The sequence below is a fragment of the Aulostomus chinensis genome, chromosome 8, assembly GCF_037954235.1.
Source record: "Aulostomus chinensis isolate RoL2024-O1b breed Wild chromosome 8, RoL_Achi_v1.0, whole genome shotgun sequence".
NCBI classification, from domain to species: domain Eukaryota; kingdom Metazoa; phylum Chordata; class Actinopteri; order Syngnathiformes; family Aulostomidae; genus Aulostomus; species Aulostomus chinensis.
The window spans coordinates 21,201,747-21,222,496 of record NC_141327.1 but is presented as its reverse complement, the minus strand read 5'-3'; the positions used below and the strand labels follow the sequence as shown (position 1 = coordinate 21,222,496).

Genomic DNA, 20,750 nt, shown 5'->3' with positions numbered 1-20,750 from the left:
AAAATCATGTTGAAAACATAATGGCATATTTTTTAAATTCTACGCAGCCCACTGTTGAACTCAAAATAGTAGTAAAATAATCAAACCATTTACAAACCAGGGTGCAGCGCATCTATGCCAACATTCCTCAACTGATGGGGGTCTTGAAATGTTCAGTGTTCTGAAATCTATTAAATAGACAATGCCAGGAATCCATACACAGGCCACACACCTCACTGTTTTAAATAATCATGTTTTCCTGGCTTTTAAATATTGTAGTTCCTAGTATGATGTCAGCCCTTATAGTGTAGGTAGGGCAGAGTGAATGGTAATGGAAAGGTCTTCAAACAGTTAGAGCTTTCAGAGGCATTTGCTGTGACAACCAAAATTCAGAATTTATTCAAAATGAATTTGATGATCTACATGTTAAAAATATAGGAAGTGTTTAGATCATCAACATATTATATTGCATTCAAGTCCCCCACAATAGGAAGACTAATAGTTCAGCACTTTCCCATTCCATTTGTAGCAAAATAGAATATGTAGTTTACCACTGAAATGTCCATGAGTACATCGTGACAACATCCTTTAAATAATGTTATCAGACTGACGGAGGCCGGTCATTTTTGGGATAGCCAGAAAAGTAACATAACAAGAATACTTCACAATGTTCTGTTATCATTTGTTTTTAAACACAATTTAATACAAAAGAGCTCAGTTGAAAGTCCAAACGTCAGCTGAATTCTGATCTCAGGTTCATAGCCGACTTTACAAGATAAAAAAAAAATCACAAATCATTATCCCTGAGAACACAAATGACTTCTTTAAATAGCACAAGAAGTGAAAAATGCCTTTGTTTTTCCACTGAACCTTGTAAATAGCGGCACATGCAGGAAACAATGTTTGTCATACGTTCCGCTGAAGTGATCATATCTTGGCATCGTCCTGTGAATACTTGTGGCAGAGTATAAAAGCAGGTGGACATCCACCACAACCTTCAATACATTAAACATTGATCTGATTTAAAATACTGCTGGCAGGTATTAGCAGCTGAGGTGCACTCAGTGAGTTCCAAACACACCCAATCATGACACTGGAGACCTTGGAGGGGTGATGCCTCCCTGCAAATGTGTGGCATCATTGATGGGGTGGTGTGTATTAGCAGGACTGGTCTCAGTGACGAGGTCATTGGCAGAATGATCACTGTCACTATCAATGGTAATAATAAGCGAAGGTGAATGTTTCTCTGTGCATTCGATACTCTTGTGCCTTTTGCTTTTCTTCTTGTGTTTCTTCTTTTTCTTATGGTGCCGTCTGCTTCGGTCGGGGTAATTATCCTCTTTGACAAGTTCCACGCTGAGGCTTCTACTGCTCTTCCTTGATTGCTCCTTTGACTTTTTATGACGCTTCTCTTTGCTCTTTTTATGTTTGGTTTGTACTAATGAAGAGTCCCCTTCAGCACATGAGCTAGGAGCTGTGTTTCTGCACGGCTCCTCCAAATGCCTTGTTTTGTGCTTCCTCTTCCCACCAGGCTTGTCGTGGTGAGATCCTTTTGTTGAAGGGGAGCAACTGCTAGAATTAGTCCTTGAACGAGAGTGCCTCCTGTCGCGCCGCCTTGAGTCTATACTGTGGCTCCTGGACCGAGAGTAGGCGCGTCGATCAGAATGCTTCTGGCTGCTGGAATAGTAGGAACGCTTTTCCTTGTAATGCGTCCTACAATCATCTCTCTCTTGGCTGTAACGGCTATACACCTGATAGCTCGGTGGTGGTGAACTGTGGCTATAATCCCTTTCTTTTCTTTTATATTTGCTACCGCAGTTTGAGTAGCTGAAGTCTTTGCTACTAGAATAGGAACCACCCAGTTCTCTGGAGACAGGGCTGCTACAACTCTGCCAAGTCATTGGGCTCCTGCTTCTCGACCTCCTCCTCCTATGGTTTCTGTCCCGTGATCTGCGAGTACTGTGATATTTGCCTTTTCTTTCTGACTTACTGGATTTCTTGTGTCTACCAGATTTGGAGGAGGACCTACTTTTTTCTTCTGAACCCAAATGATGATGGTTAGTTTCCATACTTTCTGCAGCAGCAGCAGCAGGATCACTACTGTGTGAAGCTGGACTAAGACTGGTGAAGCGGATGTGTTGAGGTGGATGAGGCACTTCTTTAGCATCATCAGACTCTTCAGAGTCAGAAGACAGTTGCACCAGCTCAGGAGTCCTCTCAGCAGTTGGCTTAACAAAGCCTACAATCACACAGTCCTCACTGTCTGAAGTGACACACTCATCGTTACCTTCACCCTGAGTCAGGTCTGTGTGGTTATGCCTCATGTGTGAAGAAGCCCCAAACTCTTGCATTTCTTCCTCTAAACTGCTATCTGAGTCAGGGTCTTGGACAGACAGCCTTTCTGTCCTGGCTATCTCTGCTGTTGTAGAATAAGATGGCCCAGGTGTCTCATCATCCCATAGTGAATTACCAAGAGTAGATGTAGAGTATCCTGGGGTCCTGGGAGGTTCCAAATCCATAGAGTTTTCTTCATCCTCTGAGATGGCTATTACAGATGAATTAGAGCTGCTGTCTTCATTTGAGGAAGGGGCTGGGCAGTCATAAACAGCATGCTGGTCATAAGCTTCCATATTGAAGGGGGACTTCGCAAAACTGATGAACTCGTGCAGAAAATGCTCTGTTCGGCCCTGAAGGAAAGGCCTGAGCTCCTCTTGTATAGCTCCATCCTCCATATCCAAACTTGTAATACGTGACATGATGATGTGTTGGACTATGTTGACCAAAGAACCATGGGCCCCATACAACACCACAAGTTCCCTTTTTAACCAGGGGACAAGTCTATGAAGGCAGGCAGGATTTCTTCGGTAAAATGCAGCAGAGGTGTCTCGGGATCGCCCACCATCCCGAACAGTCCGAACCTTTACCCCTTGTCGGTACAATTCCCTTCTGAAGTTAACCATTTCTTGCTCTGTGACATTGTGTACTTCCCTGCCTTCAACTGCAGCTCTCCTCCTAGCTGCCATCCTCGTCATCATACGCCTGACATAACGCCGCTGAAGGGGAGGATTCATCGCGGCTTCAAACATTACTCCATTATCTGGGGGTGGAGAGGTCATTCGCTGTATCTGCCGACGTACCCCTGTAACTGTTGTGCGATATCTAAATCGCACTCCTCCAAAAGTCCCAAAAGAGCCATTATCTGTGGGCCGCAGGTCATATTTCTTATAGTCTTGTTCTGATTTTATACTGTGATATATTGAATTAAATGGTTGTTTGCAGAGTGGACACTCAGCCTTGTTCTTGGACCACTCGTGAATACAAGGAAAGCAGAACTTGTGCAGGCAAATGTCCAAGTAAGAAATATTGTTAAATATATCCAAACAGATTGGACACTTAGAGTCTGGGGACACTTCTGCAGACATTGCCTCAGAGGTTTTCCTTCTATCCTTCTTTTGGCTTTGCTGCAGGGCAATCTTGATTGCTGACATGATCTGTTAAAACAAAAACAAAAAAATTAGATTTAACATGAAAAGTCTTAAATTGTTCATGATGAGGACATAAAGAGGAAACCGGGGCTGGCACACCATCTACTCTCACTTTTTTACTACGCAGAGCTAATTTGAAGTAAGTCTCGGGTAAAAACAACATTGTTTGTGTTGCCTTTCTTTCCCATAATGTCACAACCACAAGCACAAGTTCTGTGAAGGACGACTATTGTTGAACTGTGTGCTGCTCAGTTGAACACTGAAATTCTTGATTCAAGCAGAATTTAAACATGTAATGACACAAAAAAAGAATATCTTCCTGATCAAAAGCGCGCACACCTCCAAATAGCTTTCATGCAGCAGGTTCAAATGTTTTCACTTAGGTCTACATCCTGCTATTTGTCTGAAAATATCACGTGTTCCAATAAGGCAGAGCAGCTAGAGGTGGGCCTCTCATGGGGCCAGGCACAATACCTGCCAAAGACCATGATGGATGGAGGACGACTGCTGATGTCTGATGACCATGTACACTGCATAAAAATCTATCTAAACCACAGATAAGGGTGGTGAATTCTGAATTAGTACTACTGATAGGGTTCCTTTGTGTATTCTTCATCTTACTACTTCGAATGAAAACGCTGAAAATGTACATTTCTTTTATAATACAAGATATATAATTATGTCTGCATTGTTTAGCCTCATAAAACCTCACACACGGAGCACATCCTGCTACCGTCGCCCTCCGCACATGAAAGCAACTGTAAACATGACAAGGTTTTGTAACGTGTATAACTGGTGTTTAATCCAACTGTGCACAGCTGGTCTGGCAGTGCAAAGTGCAGCAAACTCGTTACTAATGATGAAATTGTAAGTACTTCAGAGGCTATACATCATGACTATTCACTGTTACAAGATTCCATACAGTAACGCCGCGCAATTATTCAATGCTCAGTTTAAAATATTAATACCATGACGCCATTGAAGACAATTTTACTCCCACCTCGACTTCTTCGTATATTCCTAAACCGCCATGTTTACGGATAGTTAGCTTAGCAGGTTAGGCTAATACAGTGCTTTGCTCCCACTGTCTGTTTTGCTTCCACGTAATGATTTAACGTTCGTACAAATTTATGAAAATTTAAAAGCTAATATTGTATTAACAACCCAGAGGGTTCAAAAAAAGAGAGCTACGTTGATGTTAGCAGTTGTCGACATGGTATTCTCCCGTTTACAAACGGATGAACTTGGGTTAGCTTAAGTTAGCTAGCTAGGTTATACAGCTAACGCTAACTGGCGAGATTCTCTTCTGGTAGTTACGACGTTTGAGAAAAGTTATGTGAATTTTACCTCTGACTTTCAGTCACGTATGTGGATAACTACCGATTAGCCCTGCTCCTCTTGTAGAACCCAGTTTACGTCAGCATGTTTCTAATCCGAAGCACATCGAAACAAAACCCAAGAGTAGCTTCTTTACTTAGCACTCCTTTTATGTCCTACCCTACATTATTGACGTTTCATAATTTTACAGCAGCAGTACATTTCCGCCCTTCAGAATAAAAGCACAGTTCACATGTTCACAGTCAAACGTAAGGATAAAAGATTTTAATAATTTCCTTTTTTGTGTAACCGTAAATCAGTTAAAACAGGAATGTTTTAGGGTAATATGAGCTAACATACAATGTATGGTTAATTTGTTCGGGGTTATCTTAAAAGTTGGATATTTAATACAATATTTAAAATATAATTACATAATGTGTACTTCATGAATCTTACTCCATCACTGTAGGTTCAAATACAAAACTCAAAGCTAACAACACTGAAAGTACCACAAACAGACTCACCTGAATTATATCCATGTGGTCATTTAGAGGAAACACCATTCATCCATTTTCAACTGCTTATCCTGTTATGGGTCATGGTGGAGCTGGAGCCTATCCCAGCAGCCTTTGGGCAAGAGGCAGGGTTCACCCTGGGCAGGTCACCAGTCCATCACAGGGCCAACACATATAGACAGACAACAATTTGCTCTCACAGCAACACCTATGGTCAATTTAGAGTATCAATCAGCCTTGTCCCCTCTTGATGTCTTTGGACTGTGGGAGAAAGCCAGAGTACCCAAAGAGAACCATAGGGAGAACATGCAAACTCCACACACAAATATCCAGGGCTCGAACCCTGTACCTTCTGGCCATGAGGCAGCAGTGCAAACCACAGCACTACAATGCCACGGAGGAAATACCGTGTTATGAAAATCATGCCTTCCTCACTGTGTGACCTCTACATCGATGGATGGAAAATCTATGGATACATTTACAATGAAGGTGCTGTCTTTGCTTCTGTCAGTGTAAAACTACTGTACTGCTTCACACACAGCTCATCATTTTACACTTGTCGTTTGTGTTAATGCTTACATGTCCTCTCTTTGACTTAGTTTCGAACATTGAAGCCAACCAAATTCACAACTACATGACTACCACAAAACATTACCGAACAGGTGGCATCGGTCTGGCTGACTTGGTTCATACATACAAGAGAACCACACTAATAGGATAAACATTCCATCATACTTCAGCTGATATAATCAAAGAAGGTGTGGACGCACCAGTATATAAAAACATTGGAATTAATGTTCCTTGAATTTCCTCCCATTCCTGTAACCTGCTTTGAAGACATGCATCAAGAGGGGACCAACCTTATTGAGGTGCATTTGACAAACATATTCCCCTTTAAACTGACATCTGGAAATATTAATAAATACAGAAATAAAAACTCTTACTTGCAAAAGGAGCAAAGCATTTATAGTCTGCACTGTAGATGGAGCCACATTTACCTCTAATATTCTAATTTTGACTTCATACTCAAAATTGTGATTATATTCTTACAATTCATGTATTTTTTTTTTAATTTGAGAAAATCCCACGTGGCCTTTTTTCTCCTCCATAAAAAAAAAAAATCAAATCCATGCTAATAAATGACTTTATTATATTTTAATGGCATATACAGTTTTCACAACAGAAACTGAAGGTAAATATCGAAGTCTTTCAATGATGACTATGGACCTCAGGGAAATCTGGGATAACTTCCCCTGTCTCCAGAATGGTATCACCCTTAAAACACACAAAAAGTATAAAATATTAGAAATATCTCTTTACCTTAAAGACAGAAACCTGTTAGTGATACATCACACTGTAGAACAATCAGACCTATCTCTGCTCATACAGCTGTATGTTGAGAAATGAAAAGGCTCAACATTAAACGTGAAAGTGAAATTGTAATGTTAGAGTGAATAAGAGTCATGCTTACCGGGAACAGCTTGGGTTTCACCTCCACAATACCATATGGCCTTTTCTGTGAGGGACAGGTACATCTTAAAAAGTAGGTCTTCGAATCAAAACACTGTCACATTCACAAACTTGAAAGAACATCTGTTTCAACTGAGGAAGTGTTAGTGAGCGATGTATTTTGCATGACCAACATTAATGTTGTGTCTACATTGACTTAAAGAGCAGATATAAGTGTATACGCAACTCAGAACATAAGGTTAGGCTCTCAATTCTGTTCTTTCCTCAGGTAAAATATCACATGTAATTTTAAGAACTTTCTGTTCACTTACATCTATGTGGTATTTCACACAGTAGTGGACAACCCAAGCAGGTATCAGCAACCGCATTAATGTGAACACTCCCCCTTGGTACACTTTGTAGGTCTGCAAGGAGAGACATGTAAGAATGATCAATAAAGAATAGTACACAATGACGATGAGTGTTAATCCTTCCTTATGTCAAAGCTTGATTTCCCATCACTTCATGATAAAGAAGTCATCTCTGAACAGAATTAATTATCTTTTTCCTCAAGACTTTTTTTTCCCATTTATTTAAGGAGATGTACTTTTGGTCTGTATCAATTTTCAGGAAACATATGAGAAATACCCATCACAGGACCAAGCTACACTCCAACATGCAAAGCAATTCAATTAGCAGTATTATAACACAAAGAAAAGCAGCACATACTCATGTGTGATGAGCTAGAACCAGAAAATATTTATGTTTTTTACTGATTACTGGTATTGTGCAATTGACAGATTGTAGACTTATTTGGTACATTGAAGTGCATCATTAAAATTCTCTTAACAACTGATTCTAGAGAAAGAAATAAAGGTTTATATTCATCCATTTGCTGAGAATTGACAAAATAATAGTAACAGTTCATTCAGGCACTATTCTAAAAGTCTTCACTACAGGGAGATGATGGTTCAAGCAAACAATCATTTGGGGTTTATTTCGGTTCATATTCTGGTAATTGGATTTCTTTTGTACTTGTATTTTGTACCGGTCATTAGGTGGCCTGTAGGAAAAAATATGATTCAAATTCAAACATCTGAATAGACAAAATGCACTGAATTCTGATTAATACTACTTTTCTTAACCAGTGCCTGCAGAATATTTAAGCCATCAATAAAAACAAGTAGCGTCAAAAAATCTCAATCAGTTTGCACATTCCATACTTGTTAGCTAGTGGACGCAGTCAACAGTCTATAAGGTAGCAACATATTTTGGCTCTAAATTAGCTCTACACATATACATGTTAATATAGCTAACACTGGTTACACTATTAAAACTGTCCAGTTTGCTTCGCACGTAGCTAGCTGTTTTGATGGCTAGCTAACGTTAGCTGCACTCACGTAAAGCCTCCATAGGCTTTTGGGCTCTAAGAAGCCTGCCCAAAACCTGGCGATGGGACCAGGTGGTTTAGTCTGACACACGGGTTCCCTCGGGCTTAGCTCCTGGTCCTTCAGCCACTGCCTTCGGAGCTTAAAGAGCTGTTGGAAACGCAGCTTCTCGTCTGGCGTGTACCCAGGCATTGTTTATTACTGAACATTCAACCTCAACAGACCTACAATGACACTATGGAGGGCACTTTCCGTTCTTCCTCAGTAACAAAGAGGAAATGTGGTACAGTTTGAACTGTTCAAGAAGTTTTAGTGCGACACCTGCTGGACCGGATGATAACGTGCGCATGCAGTGAGGTTAGTGTGATTATCATGTATTCTGAAGTTTTATGGCTGAATTTACCTGACTGACTTAACTCAAAGGTTTTTCAGTTGTTTTTTTCTGATTGGTACATTCGTTTCTTAATAACAATATTAGTATAATTTGATTTTTTTTTGCATAAATCAAAAATACACATCTAAAATCAAAAACCTTAAAGCATTGAAAAAATATGCAATTTAACACTTGTAAATGAGAATAATCTGTTTTTGTCTATTTCCTTAGTCATTTAACAATGTATCTTTCTTTTTTTGATGATGATTGTAAATGGACTATAGTACAGTATGTCAACATAAATCACAGCTCATGCAAAGAGAATTATTCTTAGTTTATTATTGCAAAATTGATAGTTCACTGCCAGTAATATAACATTTGATATGAAATTGATTCTTGAACTATATTAGGCTACAGATATGAGTGAAAAAGCAGAAAGTTATCATTAAATCATTCTAGTAGTACATTTCAGTCACTAGATTGCAGTATAAACTCCAAGAATTATTAAATATATTGGTAATGGAGTGAAAAAAAAGGTTGTTAAACCTAGAAGATAGAGTGATACAACTTTTTTAAATGTGGAAACATAAATTGTAGCAAGTGGTTTGAAAGAAGTAAAATCAAGGAACAGCGGGAGAGAGAGATAGAGTCAAGGATACTATAGGAGGGCATGTGAACAAGATTCTTCCAGATGTGAGAGAGAGACAACCACTGGAATAGTGCATGAATAGTAGGATTAAATTCGTCTGGCTCACTCAAAAAAAATTCAACTCTGTCTCTTTGGGAAGCACCCAGGCGGAACATGTGAGGTATCTCTTCAAAGACAACCTGTCATGTTGGTACTCATTAATTAATGAACAGGAACGTAACGTAGTAATTGTACTAAAACAAAACCTGACTGAGCCGTAAAACGTTTGTTGAAAAGCAGGAGGGAATGGGCGATAAAAACAGTTCTCTAGAACTCAACAGTAGAGGGCGGTAGTCTTCCGCTTGGTGGCAAGTCGTCATCATCGCACGAAGAAGACTTACCAACCACGACTGTTTGACAGAAACATGATGGATGTAAATTGTTTTCTTCGTTGAGTTGCGGGCTAAAAGCATACGACAGGTACTCACTCTGTGGATATTTAATAAACGAGCTTTTCATTTGCAAAGACATCGTGTGGTATCAGGTAAGACTCTTGTTTCCGGGATGTCAAGAGCGTTTCAGTGACTTTTCCCCTAGCATCGAGGCTAGCTCGCTAACTGTCATGCAGTAGCAATTGTCATCCAATACAGCTGTGAAATACTCAAATTGCCATGACTACGATATGCAGCAGCTATCAGTCCTTCTTAATATCACAGTATCATGGCAAATATATAAATAAGTACAGTAAGTGAACAGGTTATCTAGCCTTGTAGCTAACTACAATATATCATTAGCAGCCAAATTAGCTTGCTAGTTAAAACACCGTATTAATACTGCGAATAATAACGGAAGAACACACAGTGAGGCATCAGTTCGTCTTGACAGGTACAACTCACTCTCTCAGTGAGACTTTATTAAACACACCTATTGATTTAAACACGTCATGTGTCACCTACAGCGCATCTTATTGGCTGTTATCGTTCATCAGTTCATACCTGCTTCAACATAGGTTTGCCTCTGAAACAAAACAAAAAGAAAACATTTCACTCGTACAATCAAGGGAATACTCACATGTTAACATATATACGTCTATTTATAGACGTCTTAAGTTAGACGTTCAAGTAACTGCTAATAGACGTCTTTGTAGACTCTAATCTAAGACGTTTCATCAACCGCTCAAATACGTCTATTCATTAATATTTATAATAATGATTTAAATAACCACTAATATTCGTTTTTTTTAATTCTTCTTCATATCCCTGTCCATTGAATGTGGGCCTCTTGCTCTTCCTTCCGTTCTCCATCTCAGTAGCTCTGTGTAGCGGCCGTTTCCTCTGCTCACCGATGTTAGCTTGCGTCTTTAGCTGGTTGTGGTAACTTCCGCAGTTCCCGCTTGCATTCCACATGTACTCCTAGCAAACTCTCTTATCCGTCGTACTCTGGGCCCATAACCTGTCGGCAGGCTCTACACTCCTGCCGCAGAGATGGACAACTCTCGTTTGATAAGAATCTACCAATCAGTCCCACACGAGCTCTCTGGAGATCAACAACCGTCTTTTCTTTTCCCCTCATCATGGCAAAAGACAAACTGGACAGTGACCCCTGGTGCGATCTCAGTGGTAACTACAACAAAATGAATCAGTACAGAAGCACAGTCATACATATAGCATGTCCTACCTCAACAGAGGTTCAAATAACCGCTTATATTCCTCTATTTATAGACGTCTAGACATCCAATGGACGTCGATTTTTGGACGTCCAATAGACGTCTATTCTTAGATAGATAATAATGTAATAATTAAAATAACCACTAATATATGTGTATTTATTCTTCTTCATCTGCCTGTCCATTGAATGTGGGCCACGAGCTCTTCCTTCCGTTCTCCATCTCAGTTGCTCCGTGTAGCTGACCAGTTCCTCGGCTCACCGATGTTAGCTTGCGACTTTAGCTCGTTGTGTTAACTGCCGCAGTTCCCGCTTGCATTACACATGTACTCCTAGCAAACCCTCTTATCTGCCCTAGCCTGGGCCCATAACCTGTTGGCAGGCAGATGGATAACCCTGTTTGCCAAGAGTCATACTAATCAGTCCCACTCGAGCTCTCTAGAGAACAAGCGTCTTTTCTTTTTCGCTCAAGGCAAAAGACAAACTCGACAGTGACCCCTGGTGGGATGCCAGTGGTAACTACAACAAAATGAATCAGTACAGAAGCACAGTTATACACATAACATGTCCTACCTCAACATAGACGTTCAAATAACTGCTAAAATGTGCCTATTCTTAGCTGTCCAATAGACGTCCAGTCGACATCTATTCTTAGACGTCTATTCATTGATAATAATTTAAATTACTGCTAATATGTGTACGTATTCTTCATCTGCCTGTCCATTGAATGTGGGCCACTTGCTCTTCCTTACGTTCTCCATCTCAGTAGCTCCGTGTAGCGGAACAGTTCATGGGCTCACCAATTTTAGGTTGCTACTTTAGCTCGTTGTGGTTACTGCCGCAGTTCCCGCTTGCATTACTCATATACTCCTTGCAAACTCTCTTGTCTGTCGCTTATATATGTCTGTTTATAGATGTCTCAAGTCTTTCAACTTTACATGAATTATTGAAATGATCTGTTGTGCGTTTGACTGATTCTTGTCAGTGTAGCTTTGTTCAAGCTTTTTCCTCTTTGCAGGATTGTGGAAGACTTTGGATGGAGTCAGCGAACAGCTTTTCATTGTTTGGTGTCATCGAAGCAAGTGACCGCATGGTTCCAGCTCCAGGCCACTCTGCTCACCAGAAAGAGAAGAATGGTCAAGTACTTCTGTAGTAAAACGGACATCAGCAGCACTTGGGACCATGTTGTCTCTGCATTTTGGCAGAGGTATCCTAACCCATTCAGGTATCCTATGATTGTCATATTATCCCGTGTTGTCATTTCAGTATCAAAACTGGTTTTTAGCTGAATGACTAAACTGACAACAAAACCCTTTTTGTTTCACATAGAATGACAGTAAGAATGATAACCTCTGTATCTTTGACATAATTTCATTCTGATATTGTTGAAATTCATTTCCATAATGCGAACTAAAAGAGGACAGTGGGGAACGGGAGTGTTTCTAGTATCATTCTGATGAAGGAACTGCACAAATCTTGTTATTTCACTGAGATAAAATCAAATAAAAGAGTGTTTTCACTCAAATGTTGAGTCCCTTCCACAAAAATGTTCTCCTGCATAATTGAGGTCACACAATAAAGGAACTGAATTGCAAAATTCACTTCAGAGAAGCCAAACTGACCTCAGCACAAGGTAATTAAAGACATTAGTGGTAATTCGATACAGATATTTTCTAAACACCATGGCATACATTTAAAAGAGACCCTGTTTGCACACAAACGTCTTCAGGAGAACACAAATTCAAATTTTAGGAAATAGTGTGTGAAAACGGGCCGCAGTTTTGAACAGAATTAAAATGAATCACAAGCAGATATGAAACTGGAAACTAACCACAAACCAACCGCCTGGCTGGCGTGGCTGCGTGTGTGTGTGTGTGTACGGATCAGCACGCATGTTCTCACAGAGGATGTTGTGTACCGTGAGGTGACTGCGGACCACAAGCTTCTCTCCAGGCGCCTCCTAATGAAGACCAATCGGCTTCCTCGCTGGGCGGAGCGTTTCTTCCCTGCTGGCATGTCTCGATCGGTATACATCGTGGAGGACTCCATCGTTGACCCTGTCAACAGGAGCCTGACCACCTACACCTGGAACCTCAACCACACAACTCTCATGGTGAGGTTTCTGACTCTCTGCGCTTCCTTACTTTATATGTTTGTAACTATTTTAGAGAATGCCTTTGCCGAGTCGGGATTTCCCGGTGGAAAGAAGGTTGTCTGTGTATTATCCAGCCAAATGTGGTTGAAGAAGGTGTTTCTCCGTTTAAGAACAGAAAACAAAAGGAAAGGAGGGGGACTGAAGCATGAAGTGCCTCATACAGTATTCAAAACACTGTGTGAAACCTAACGGTCCAAGCAACAAACTGGCTCTGGTCCAAGTGTTGAGTGACATAAACTGCTTGGAAGAATTTGAGAGCGCATTGTTTCCTGTTTGAATCACTGTCGCAATTATTCAGATCAAATGGGAAATATTTTCACCTGAGTTCTTTTCTTCCGATCTCAAATGTGACAGAGTCAGAGTTTGTGCACCTTGACCTGTCGACACTTGTCTCTCTCTGTCAGTCCGTTGAAGAGCGTTGTGTTTTCCAAGACTCAGTGGAGCAGCCGGCCGCCACCCTGCTCAAACGGGAGGCGTGGATCTCATCGGGCATTTACGGCTTCTCCAGACCTATTCAGGTACTTTCCTGCCATAACAAATGAACCATGCAATTTACAACTTTATTACAGTCTTGTAATTATATTAGTTAGGTCTGTCAGCTTAGGGGAAGATATTCTTACCTCAGTGAGTTCAATCCTTTAGTTTTTGCCACGGTGCCTGAGGGTGGCGTTAAGTGACGTGTGGTCTGATGGACCGTTGTGATTGGATGATGACAGGACCATGTCTGAGATGACCGATGAGAACCTCTGAGGTTCTAACGTCTGCAGGGAGAGTTCAGGGTTATCATGAAGAGACTGAAGTTGACCTTGAGTTCAAAATGCTCGTCAATCCAATCGGGCGGCCTCAACATATTTGTACTAGTTTGTCATAAGTAAGATATTAAATGTAGGTTCACACTTCAGTTGAAGTAGACACTACTTTTTGTCTTGGAGGACATACAAAATCCGGTTTTCAAGCCTCTAATTTGATTTGTAGGTCAGTGAAATGGGAGCCCGTGTGCCGATGCCAAAATAAAGAAGTGGAAGATTTGAGGGGAGAAGCCAAAAATATGTCGGCCTAAAATTGTTATTATTAACTGCAGAACATGCCAGGCTCGCTCTAATATCCTCACAGGAAAGGAGAGGGAATAGTGTTGTTTTTCAGATGTCTCCTCCATGTAAAGCCATTTCCTGTTCTGTCTCTTTACAGGAGTTTGGGTTGGCGCGCTTCAAGAGCAATCAGGTGAAAGCCATGAAAGGGCTGGAATACGCTCTGTCAAACCTACAGGGTAGGTACACTTCACCCACACAAATGAAAAACAAATCCAAGAACAAGACTAGAAGTTAGATAAACACTTCTTAAAAAGAGAAAAGTCACAGAGGAAGAAGGGCTCTTTCCTCATATAAGTACACTATGTTAATTTTAATTTATTATACATTTTCTTGAATGTCCAAACATCCTTCAAACCTCCTTATGAATTATTGACGTGACCTCAGTCAAAACAAAAACCGAAGTGGTTTGCCCTGGACCGTCAAAGCCAATTTTCTTTCCCAAGAATCAACTTCACTGTTAGTTTGAAGTGGTAATTCCTGAGGAATGCTTTCTTTGTGTGCCAGTAAATCATCTTAGCATTGCCAACAAATATGCCCCTACTTATTTCCCTTGGAAATAGTTGTTTCACGCACTCAGTGCAGCCTAAAGGTCCTTGTTCCTTTTTTTGAAATGACTGCAAAGGGACGTGAAACCATGACAACCACAGTGGTGAGCAGCTTTGTCGTCTGAATTTAGGCCTTGATGCAAACTATTTGGGTACAATTATGTTTATCAAATACTTTCCAGTCTATCCTCTTAAGACACAGGAGGCCAAAATACTCCACAAACATAATATGACCAACCAGTGATAAATGGCGGCTACAGAAATCGATGCCACACACGACAACCAAAACAGAAAATTCAGTCTTAATCATCAGAGAGACACAGGGCCCGGTTTGGCATCGGGCCCTGACAAGAGTGTTTGTGTTGTTCTACAACATGTGTGTTGTGCTGATGCAGCGCTCTGTTGTCTGAAAGGACATTCTCCCACTGTTGTGATTCTGTCCCACCGCCCCTTTGTTGATGGCAATGCAGAAATTGGCATCTGAGCGTTGTGGTGAGTATGTTAGCAGCGGGGCATCCATCTGCCATCCCTGGCCTTGCCCACGGTGGTCACGTGATGCCTCACACAGTCGTGTGTGTAGTAGAGGTAGCCTCCCCTCATCTTCCCGGACTAGAAACCCTCAGCAGCAGAGCTCCGAGCTCCTGAGTTGATCCAGTGTTGCTGTAGAAGCAGCTAGTGTGTAGTTCTATGTTGCATGTCTTATTATTGTGTACAGTATTGAGATTGAGAGGTTAAAATAATCAGTTTGAATTGTGTCTTTCTTAACTAGCATGAAAAAGACATAAACCAACATTTGTGCAGCTCTCTTTTCAAAAATGTTGCAATGAATTAAATTGCAATAATATATATTTTTGTAAATAAAGCCACGTCTGTGCAGTGCCGCTCCAAAAATTAATTTTTCTCTTTTACTTCTGGTGTTTTACAACTCTGTAGGTGTTTGCAATTCAAATAATCATGCAGCATAAATTCGTAACATTATTTTTGAAAGCCTTCTCACTCAACAGCAGTTTCTGATACAAAAATACATTTGCGCATCTCTGCATTTCCTTCAAAACATGTTTTCTCAGATGAGCCGGAGTGGTGGAACGGTTCAGCGGGTCAGTGCCTGGGCTGTCAGCTCATGTAGATGTTCAACTGAACAAAATAGGGTTGCTGTTTTTTTTTATTTGATGCCTTCGTGATAGTGTTGCTGTCAGACGCCGTACTCATCTGATGTGTTTTCAGCTTTTCACTTTAATTAGCACGGCTGTTGTCATTAAACGCTAGCAGAGCCCTGAGTTAAGACTGATGCAAAACTGTGAAATAAGCAGGGAGACGTTGAGACTTTGAACCAGCAAAACTTTAATTGCTGTTGGCTGAAAGGTGATCCAAGTTCGAAAACAGTTGAAGAACATCGCCAATATCAGATGCAGTAATCTTTTCTAACTGATTTTGCCAACATTTACCATGTTGATATATTATCGGTGTAAAAACAAAATATTCACTTTTATTTTATGCTGAAAAATAGGCGTTAATGTAGAAATATTTGGGGGGGGGGGTAATCAAAAATTCCCGCACACTGTCTGAACTTGCAGACGAATCTTTATTTGCGATGTTTCGGTGCTTCATCCTGTTCGGCACACTCACATTTAAAGATATTGAAAGATGACCACCATCTGCCAAAGCTGATGACGTGCTGTCTTGTCATGCATCCCTACAACTCACAGCTGAGCAGAATCATTTGCACGGAGGCGAAGACTTTTTCCTGAGCTTTCTAAGCTCCATAATAACCTTTCATATCATGTTACAAATAGTTTCACTCACTTTGAGTCAGAGGAGAAAGAAGAGACAAATTCTGTTTTGTATTACAGAGAAAGATCGCATTTCATCCCATAAATATTAAATCAGTGTAGTGACGCTGATAATGTCTGTGGAAAAATACTGGCAAAGCAGACGGGAGGATTTCACTGAGTATCCTGCTGAAAAATCTCCTAGGAGAACTCAGCTGGAGCAGCCCAGTGTCGTGATGCTCCGCGTACGTGTCCAGTGTATTTTAAGATACCACAGTACGCCCACCTCTCTTGAGAATGCTGTGTATTTTTTTTTTTTTTTGATACTCAGACGTTCTCTTTAGTGGATAAATCCTCTCGCGCTGTTGTAAGGCAGGTGTTATTGAAGTAGATTACCAGCCAAACTTAAATACTGACATTGTGATGGTGCAATTTTACAGTTTTTAATGAGCTTTGTGACGAGCAGGGAAACTGGTTGCCTTTCTTTCAGGTGGGGTTTATGTTGCCTCGCTGTCGGTGAAGAAAACAAGCATGTTCGGACCAGTTGTGACATCTGTTGCGTTGCTTCCCAGCATCATATTTTTATGATATCAACCACTATGTTAATTTAGTTAATTTTAGCAGCATAAGCTGTAGAGCATTAGTGCATTGTTTTGAATTCCCACTTTTCACTCCCTACAGTTACATCCCTCAAACGTGTGAAGTGGTTTCTCCCTCTGCCAGCATGCAGCCACTCGCCAAGACAGAGCACCTAGCAAATAAGCTTTGTCTGGAAGCACCTCTCACTCGGCAGGGAGATTGTTCTGTTATACTGTGACTCACACGCTTGTTGTGCTCACATGTACTTCACAGTGAGCTGCCCTTGTTGAGGCCACCGTCAGGCTGTCAGAGCAGCATTCAGATGTAAGATTTCCTTACAAACTTTCATTTCTAGACAAAGGTCCACGTTAGAGGTGTTACGATACCGATTTCCAGGACTGGTTGAAAAAAAATATGCGGGATCTCTGAATATGCACCAATCTAATACCGTGTGACCTATCACCCTGCATTCAACCGCACTTAGAAATGGATATTTCCAACTTGGTATATCTGACCTCTGATACAAATGTGTTCCAGGGCATTTGATCTGAATCCAACATGATGCCTCCAGCAAACGTATGCTTGTTCATCAAATCTTGTGTGGGGAAGGCTGGCCGCGCACACACACACACTCACGCATGCACGCGCGCGCACACACACACACACACACACACACACACACACGCATGCACGCGCGCACACACACACACACACACACAGCCAAGCAGAAGAAAGTTCAGAATTGTGGATAAAGTCACAAAGGGCATGGCTTATACATTTAGCTTATACATGTGAATGGAGGGAAAAAAAGGTTTCACTCTTGGTCTTAAATGGGACGAATGCAAGCTACCGCTGCATTTAACGCTAAGTTCATGGAGTACGTTACACTTCCCAATCAGCTCACTCTCACTGGTTAATGCGGGTTTCTGCTCGACATTCCAACTCTCTACAAGTCAGCCTACAGGATTTCTGGTCGATCAAGGCGACCAATCCTGTCAGGACTGTGAAGATTATGTCTCTAAACCCCTCGCACGCCGGGAGCATTAGGGTAGATAATCAGTTGAGATCCCCATCGGGTAAAGAGCACCCCTGCAGTTGTTGGGTGGGGTGAATCACACCCTAAATTGCCCGATTATCCTTCAGTATTGGCAACAATTATTTTAGAGCGATGAAGAAGAACCGATTTGCAGTATGCAGCATTAGCTGATGGAGCAGTCGGAAGACGCCAATACACCAGTGACGTGTCCAGTATCAAGGCTGTAGCTCGGATGGCGGCCGCCAAAGTAGCCGATTGAACAAAGCTTTCTGGATGTCAGGTCATACAACAATAATGTCATCATGTCACAGCCATATATGATCAGTAGTTTCTACAATTGAACACACACTGGTATTGGATCAATTCTCAGTCGATACACAAGCCCTGGTATCAGAATCGGTATCTGGAAGTAAAAATGGTATTGGAACATCTCTAGTCTATATTCATGTTTTGTCACCGTTCTATCTGGCATGCTGTGACACATTCTCAGCTTAGAGAGCAGCATTAGTTGTATTTTTCTCTCTTGGAGGAAAATGTCCCACTCATTCTGTTTTGTCTCTCTGGATGCTCATTCTGGACTTGCAGGAGAGACCACCCAGCGGCTGCTCAGGGACACAAGGAAAGATGCATCAGAGAAGGCCAAGGAGACTGCCAAGAACCTAGCATCGGCTGCTACGGTCCCACAGAAACCCCAGCAGTACGTCTGACGGCGAAGCGTGGTCAGATGACATGAACCTTCATCTCCCCTCGACTGAAGCTTCGCTGGGATCTTGCTCTGACCTGTTTGACTCTCCAGACAGTTTTTTTTTTTGTTTTTGCATGAACTAGTTCTGTCTGGTTAGCTTCCCTCTCCTCTACTATCAGACACACTTAGTTCTGTGTCAGTGCTGTCTCCTTCGATGTCAAGTCTCAGGTCCTCCACCTTTGAATGAAGACTTCTGCCTTGCGTGAACAGCTGCCGTGACTGTGAACTCATCGTGTATTTCATCTGTTAATGTAAGTTTATTTAATGCCACATTGTCTTGGAACAGTTTTGCACTTTGCCATTGAGTCAGTTTACCACTCACAAGCACGATCCTCTGCCTCTTTAGGCATTTGTCCAGCCTAAAGTTCTCATTCGACCAAATATTACTACTGTGACAACTAAATAACACCTCAGAATGAAAGTGAAAAGACTGCAGTGGGTAGATGTTTCTGCATTATTTTAGAAAGGTCTCTAAAATCTAAAAGGGTCCCTAACAGATCCCCTGGCTCAGGATTTCTCTGTGCAGCCATGCACCTGTTAGTTCTTGCAAAATGACAAATTAAATGCTGGGTTTGGATAAACCTTAAGCCTAGTTTGAAGAAGTCCAGATATACTTGAGCAGGGAACGGGTGAATGAGACAAAAATGCTGATTATTAAGATAATCAACAACAGTCAAAAAATGGAGATTCTTTACGTGGCCAGAAACCAAAGTCATCTTCAACTGCTGAGGTCACCGAGTGTCTGAAATGCTGTAATATCAAAGTTACGTGCAGATAAACTCAAACCTGGAGGCTGGTATCAATATTATCATCCATGCAGAAAGTCTCTTGTTTCGTGTAAATACTCAGAAGAAGCCAGACCCAGAACCAGGGAACAAACCTGCATGTGAACACAGCCCTTCCAGGTCAGGAGGCTGTTACGTAACCCACCAGTACAGTGTACAGGTGAACTGTCAGCACTAAAACTCAAAAGATACAAAAGTGACTGTATAAAGGTTCATCATGCTCATATTTAACATTAAAGCTGTATCTTTCTGTCACTAATGCTTATAGTGACAATCGACCACTTCAACCTGCCTGTGAAGCTCATGAACCACTGTCAGTGACTGCATTCCCTTTAAGGTGGAATTGACTGGATTTATTGATAAGAAAATAATTCTTGTGATGTATTTTTAAGACTCATTTAGCATTACAGATTTGTAGTTGTATGCGTGTAAATCAATGAAATTGTAATGCAAGATGAACGTAAAACCCAAAATGGACTTTGCATCGAATATGTTTCACCATTCAGGAGATCTTGCAGGAGGAGGATAAAGTCTCAACCTACTTTGAAAAGATTTTCTTTCTCTGGTTGAACTTGAATAAAATTTGACAAATTATGTTGCACCGCTGTTTTGATTCCTTTCAGTTTCTCACTGACAGTAACTGAAAGTTCATCTGTGACGTTAAAAAAAACAGATGAATATTCCATATTAGTCATAACTTCACAAACAGGAAGTCCTGTGAATTTTGACTGTTCGTCTGCGTATTGATATCAAGGTGCAGTGTTCGCACGGACTTGAAAAACATGGAAATGTCTTAAGAATTTGAAAATGGTGGTTTAAAGTCCTGAAAAAGTTTGATAAAACCATTAAACCAGAAAGTAATGGAAACTGAATCATAGTGTATGTTTGCTTTCTGTCAACTACATACCTGATTTATTTTTGTGCATTTCTGTCTTGATGCGTCATGTTGGAAATTTTCCACAACGATGTCAAAGTCATGGAAATTTATTGCTCAAATGTGTATGAACTGCGGAGGTGGTGTCGACCGTGTTCGTTCGCAATAATGAAAATACAGAAAATTTATGTATAAAACATTTTAATTATCTTACAATGAGAGCACACACAATACCGTCAAGTGTTTGCTAAAATTTAGCTAGCACCAGGTACTCGTGTACACGCACACACACAAAAACAAAAAACAAAAAAAAAAAGGAACTTATATAACATCTTCTGAATGCATATTACACATCTGCTAAAAGGAACATAT

At 40.9% G+C, this 20,750-nt stretch overlaps 3 protein-coding genes across 8 annotated transcripts; 1 reads left to right on the top strand and 2 right to left on the bottom strand.

Annotated features, from left to right (window-relative positions):
• Positions 1-336: 336 nt before the first annotated feature.
• toporsa (topoisomerase I binding, arginine/serine-rich a) lies at positions 337-4,978 on the bottom strand. Of its 2 annotated transcripts, none has more exons than XM_086211636.1 (2): positions 4,845-4,966; positions 337-3,470 (listed from the first exon to the last, which is right to left on the bottom strand). In XM_086211636.1, the coding sequence occupies exon 2, from the start codon at positions 3,465-3,467 to the stop codon at positions 1,065-1,067; it is 2,403 nt and encodes an 800-aa protein (XP_086067762.1). In that variant the 5' UTR covers positions 3,468-3,470; positions 4,845-4,966; the 3' UTR covers positions 337-1,064. The 2 variants fall into 2 exon arrangements, with proteins under 2 accessions (XP_086067762.1, XP_086067761.1); XM_086211635.1 differs by having other exon boundaries at positions 338-3,470; positions 4,812-4,978.
• Positions 4,273-20,355, top strand: prelid1b (PRELI domain containing 1b). Of its 4 annotated transcripts, XM_086211638.1 has the most exons (7): positions 4,273-4,331; positions 11,818-12,024; positions 12,687-12,912; positions 13,359-13,472; positions 14,143-14,221; positions 17,212-17,262; positions 18,560-18,687. In XM_086211638.1, the coding sequence occupies exons 1-6, from the start codon at positions 4,321-4,323 to the stop codon at positions 17,226-17,228; spliced, it is 654 nt and encodes a 217-aa protein (XP_086067764.1). In that variant the 5' UTR covers positions 4,273-4,320; the 3' UTR covers positions 17,229-17,262; positions 18,560-18,687. The 4 variants fall into 4 exon arrangements, with proteins under 4 accessions (XP_086067764.1, XP_086067763.1, XP_086067766.1 ...); XM_086211637.1 differs by lacking the exon at positions 17,212-17,262 and having other exon boundaries at positions 18,560-20,355; XM_086211640.1 differs by lacking the exons at positions 4,273-4,331; positions 17,212-17,262 and adding an exon at positions 9,485-9,614 and having other exon boundaries at positions 18,560-20,355.
• ndufb6 (NADH:ubiquinone oxidoreductase subunit B) lies at positions 6,423-8,419 on the bottom strand. Of its 2 annotated transcripts, none has more exons than XM_086210226.1 (4): positions 8,146-8,419; positions 7,078-7,170; positions 6,768-6,831; positions 6,423-6,571 (listed from the first exon to the last, which is right to left on the bottom strand). In XM_086210226.1, exons 1-4 carry the CDS (start codon positions 8,323-8,325, stop codon positions 6,567-6,569), a joined length of 342 nt encoding a protein of 113 aa, XP_086066352.1. In that variant the 5' UTR covers positions 8,326-8,419; the 3' UTR covers positions 6,423-6,566. The 2 variants fall into 2 exon arrangements, with proteins under 2 accessions (XP_086066352.1, XP_086066351.1); XM_086210225.1 differs by having other exon boundaries at positions 6,768-6,812; positions 8,146-8,418.
• Positions 20,356-20,750: the final 395 nt, after the last annotated feature.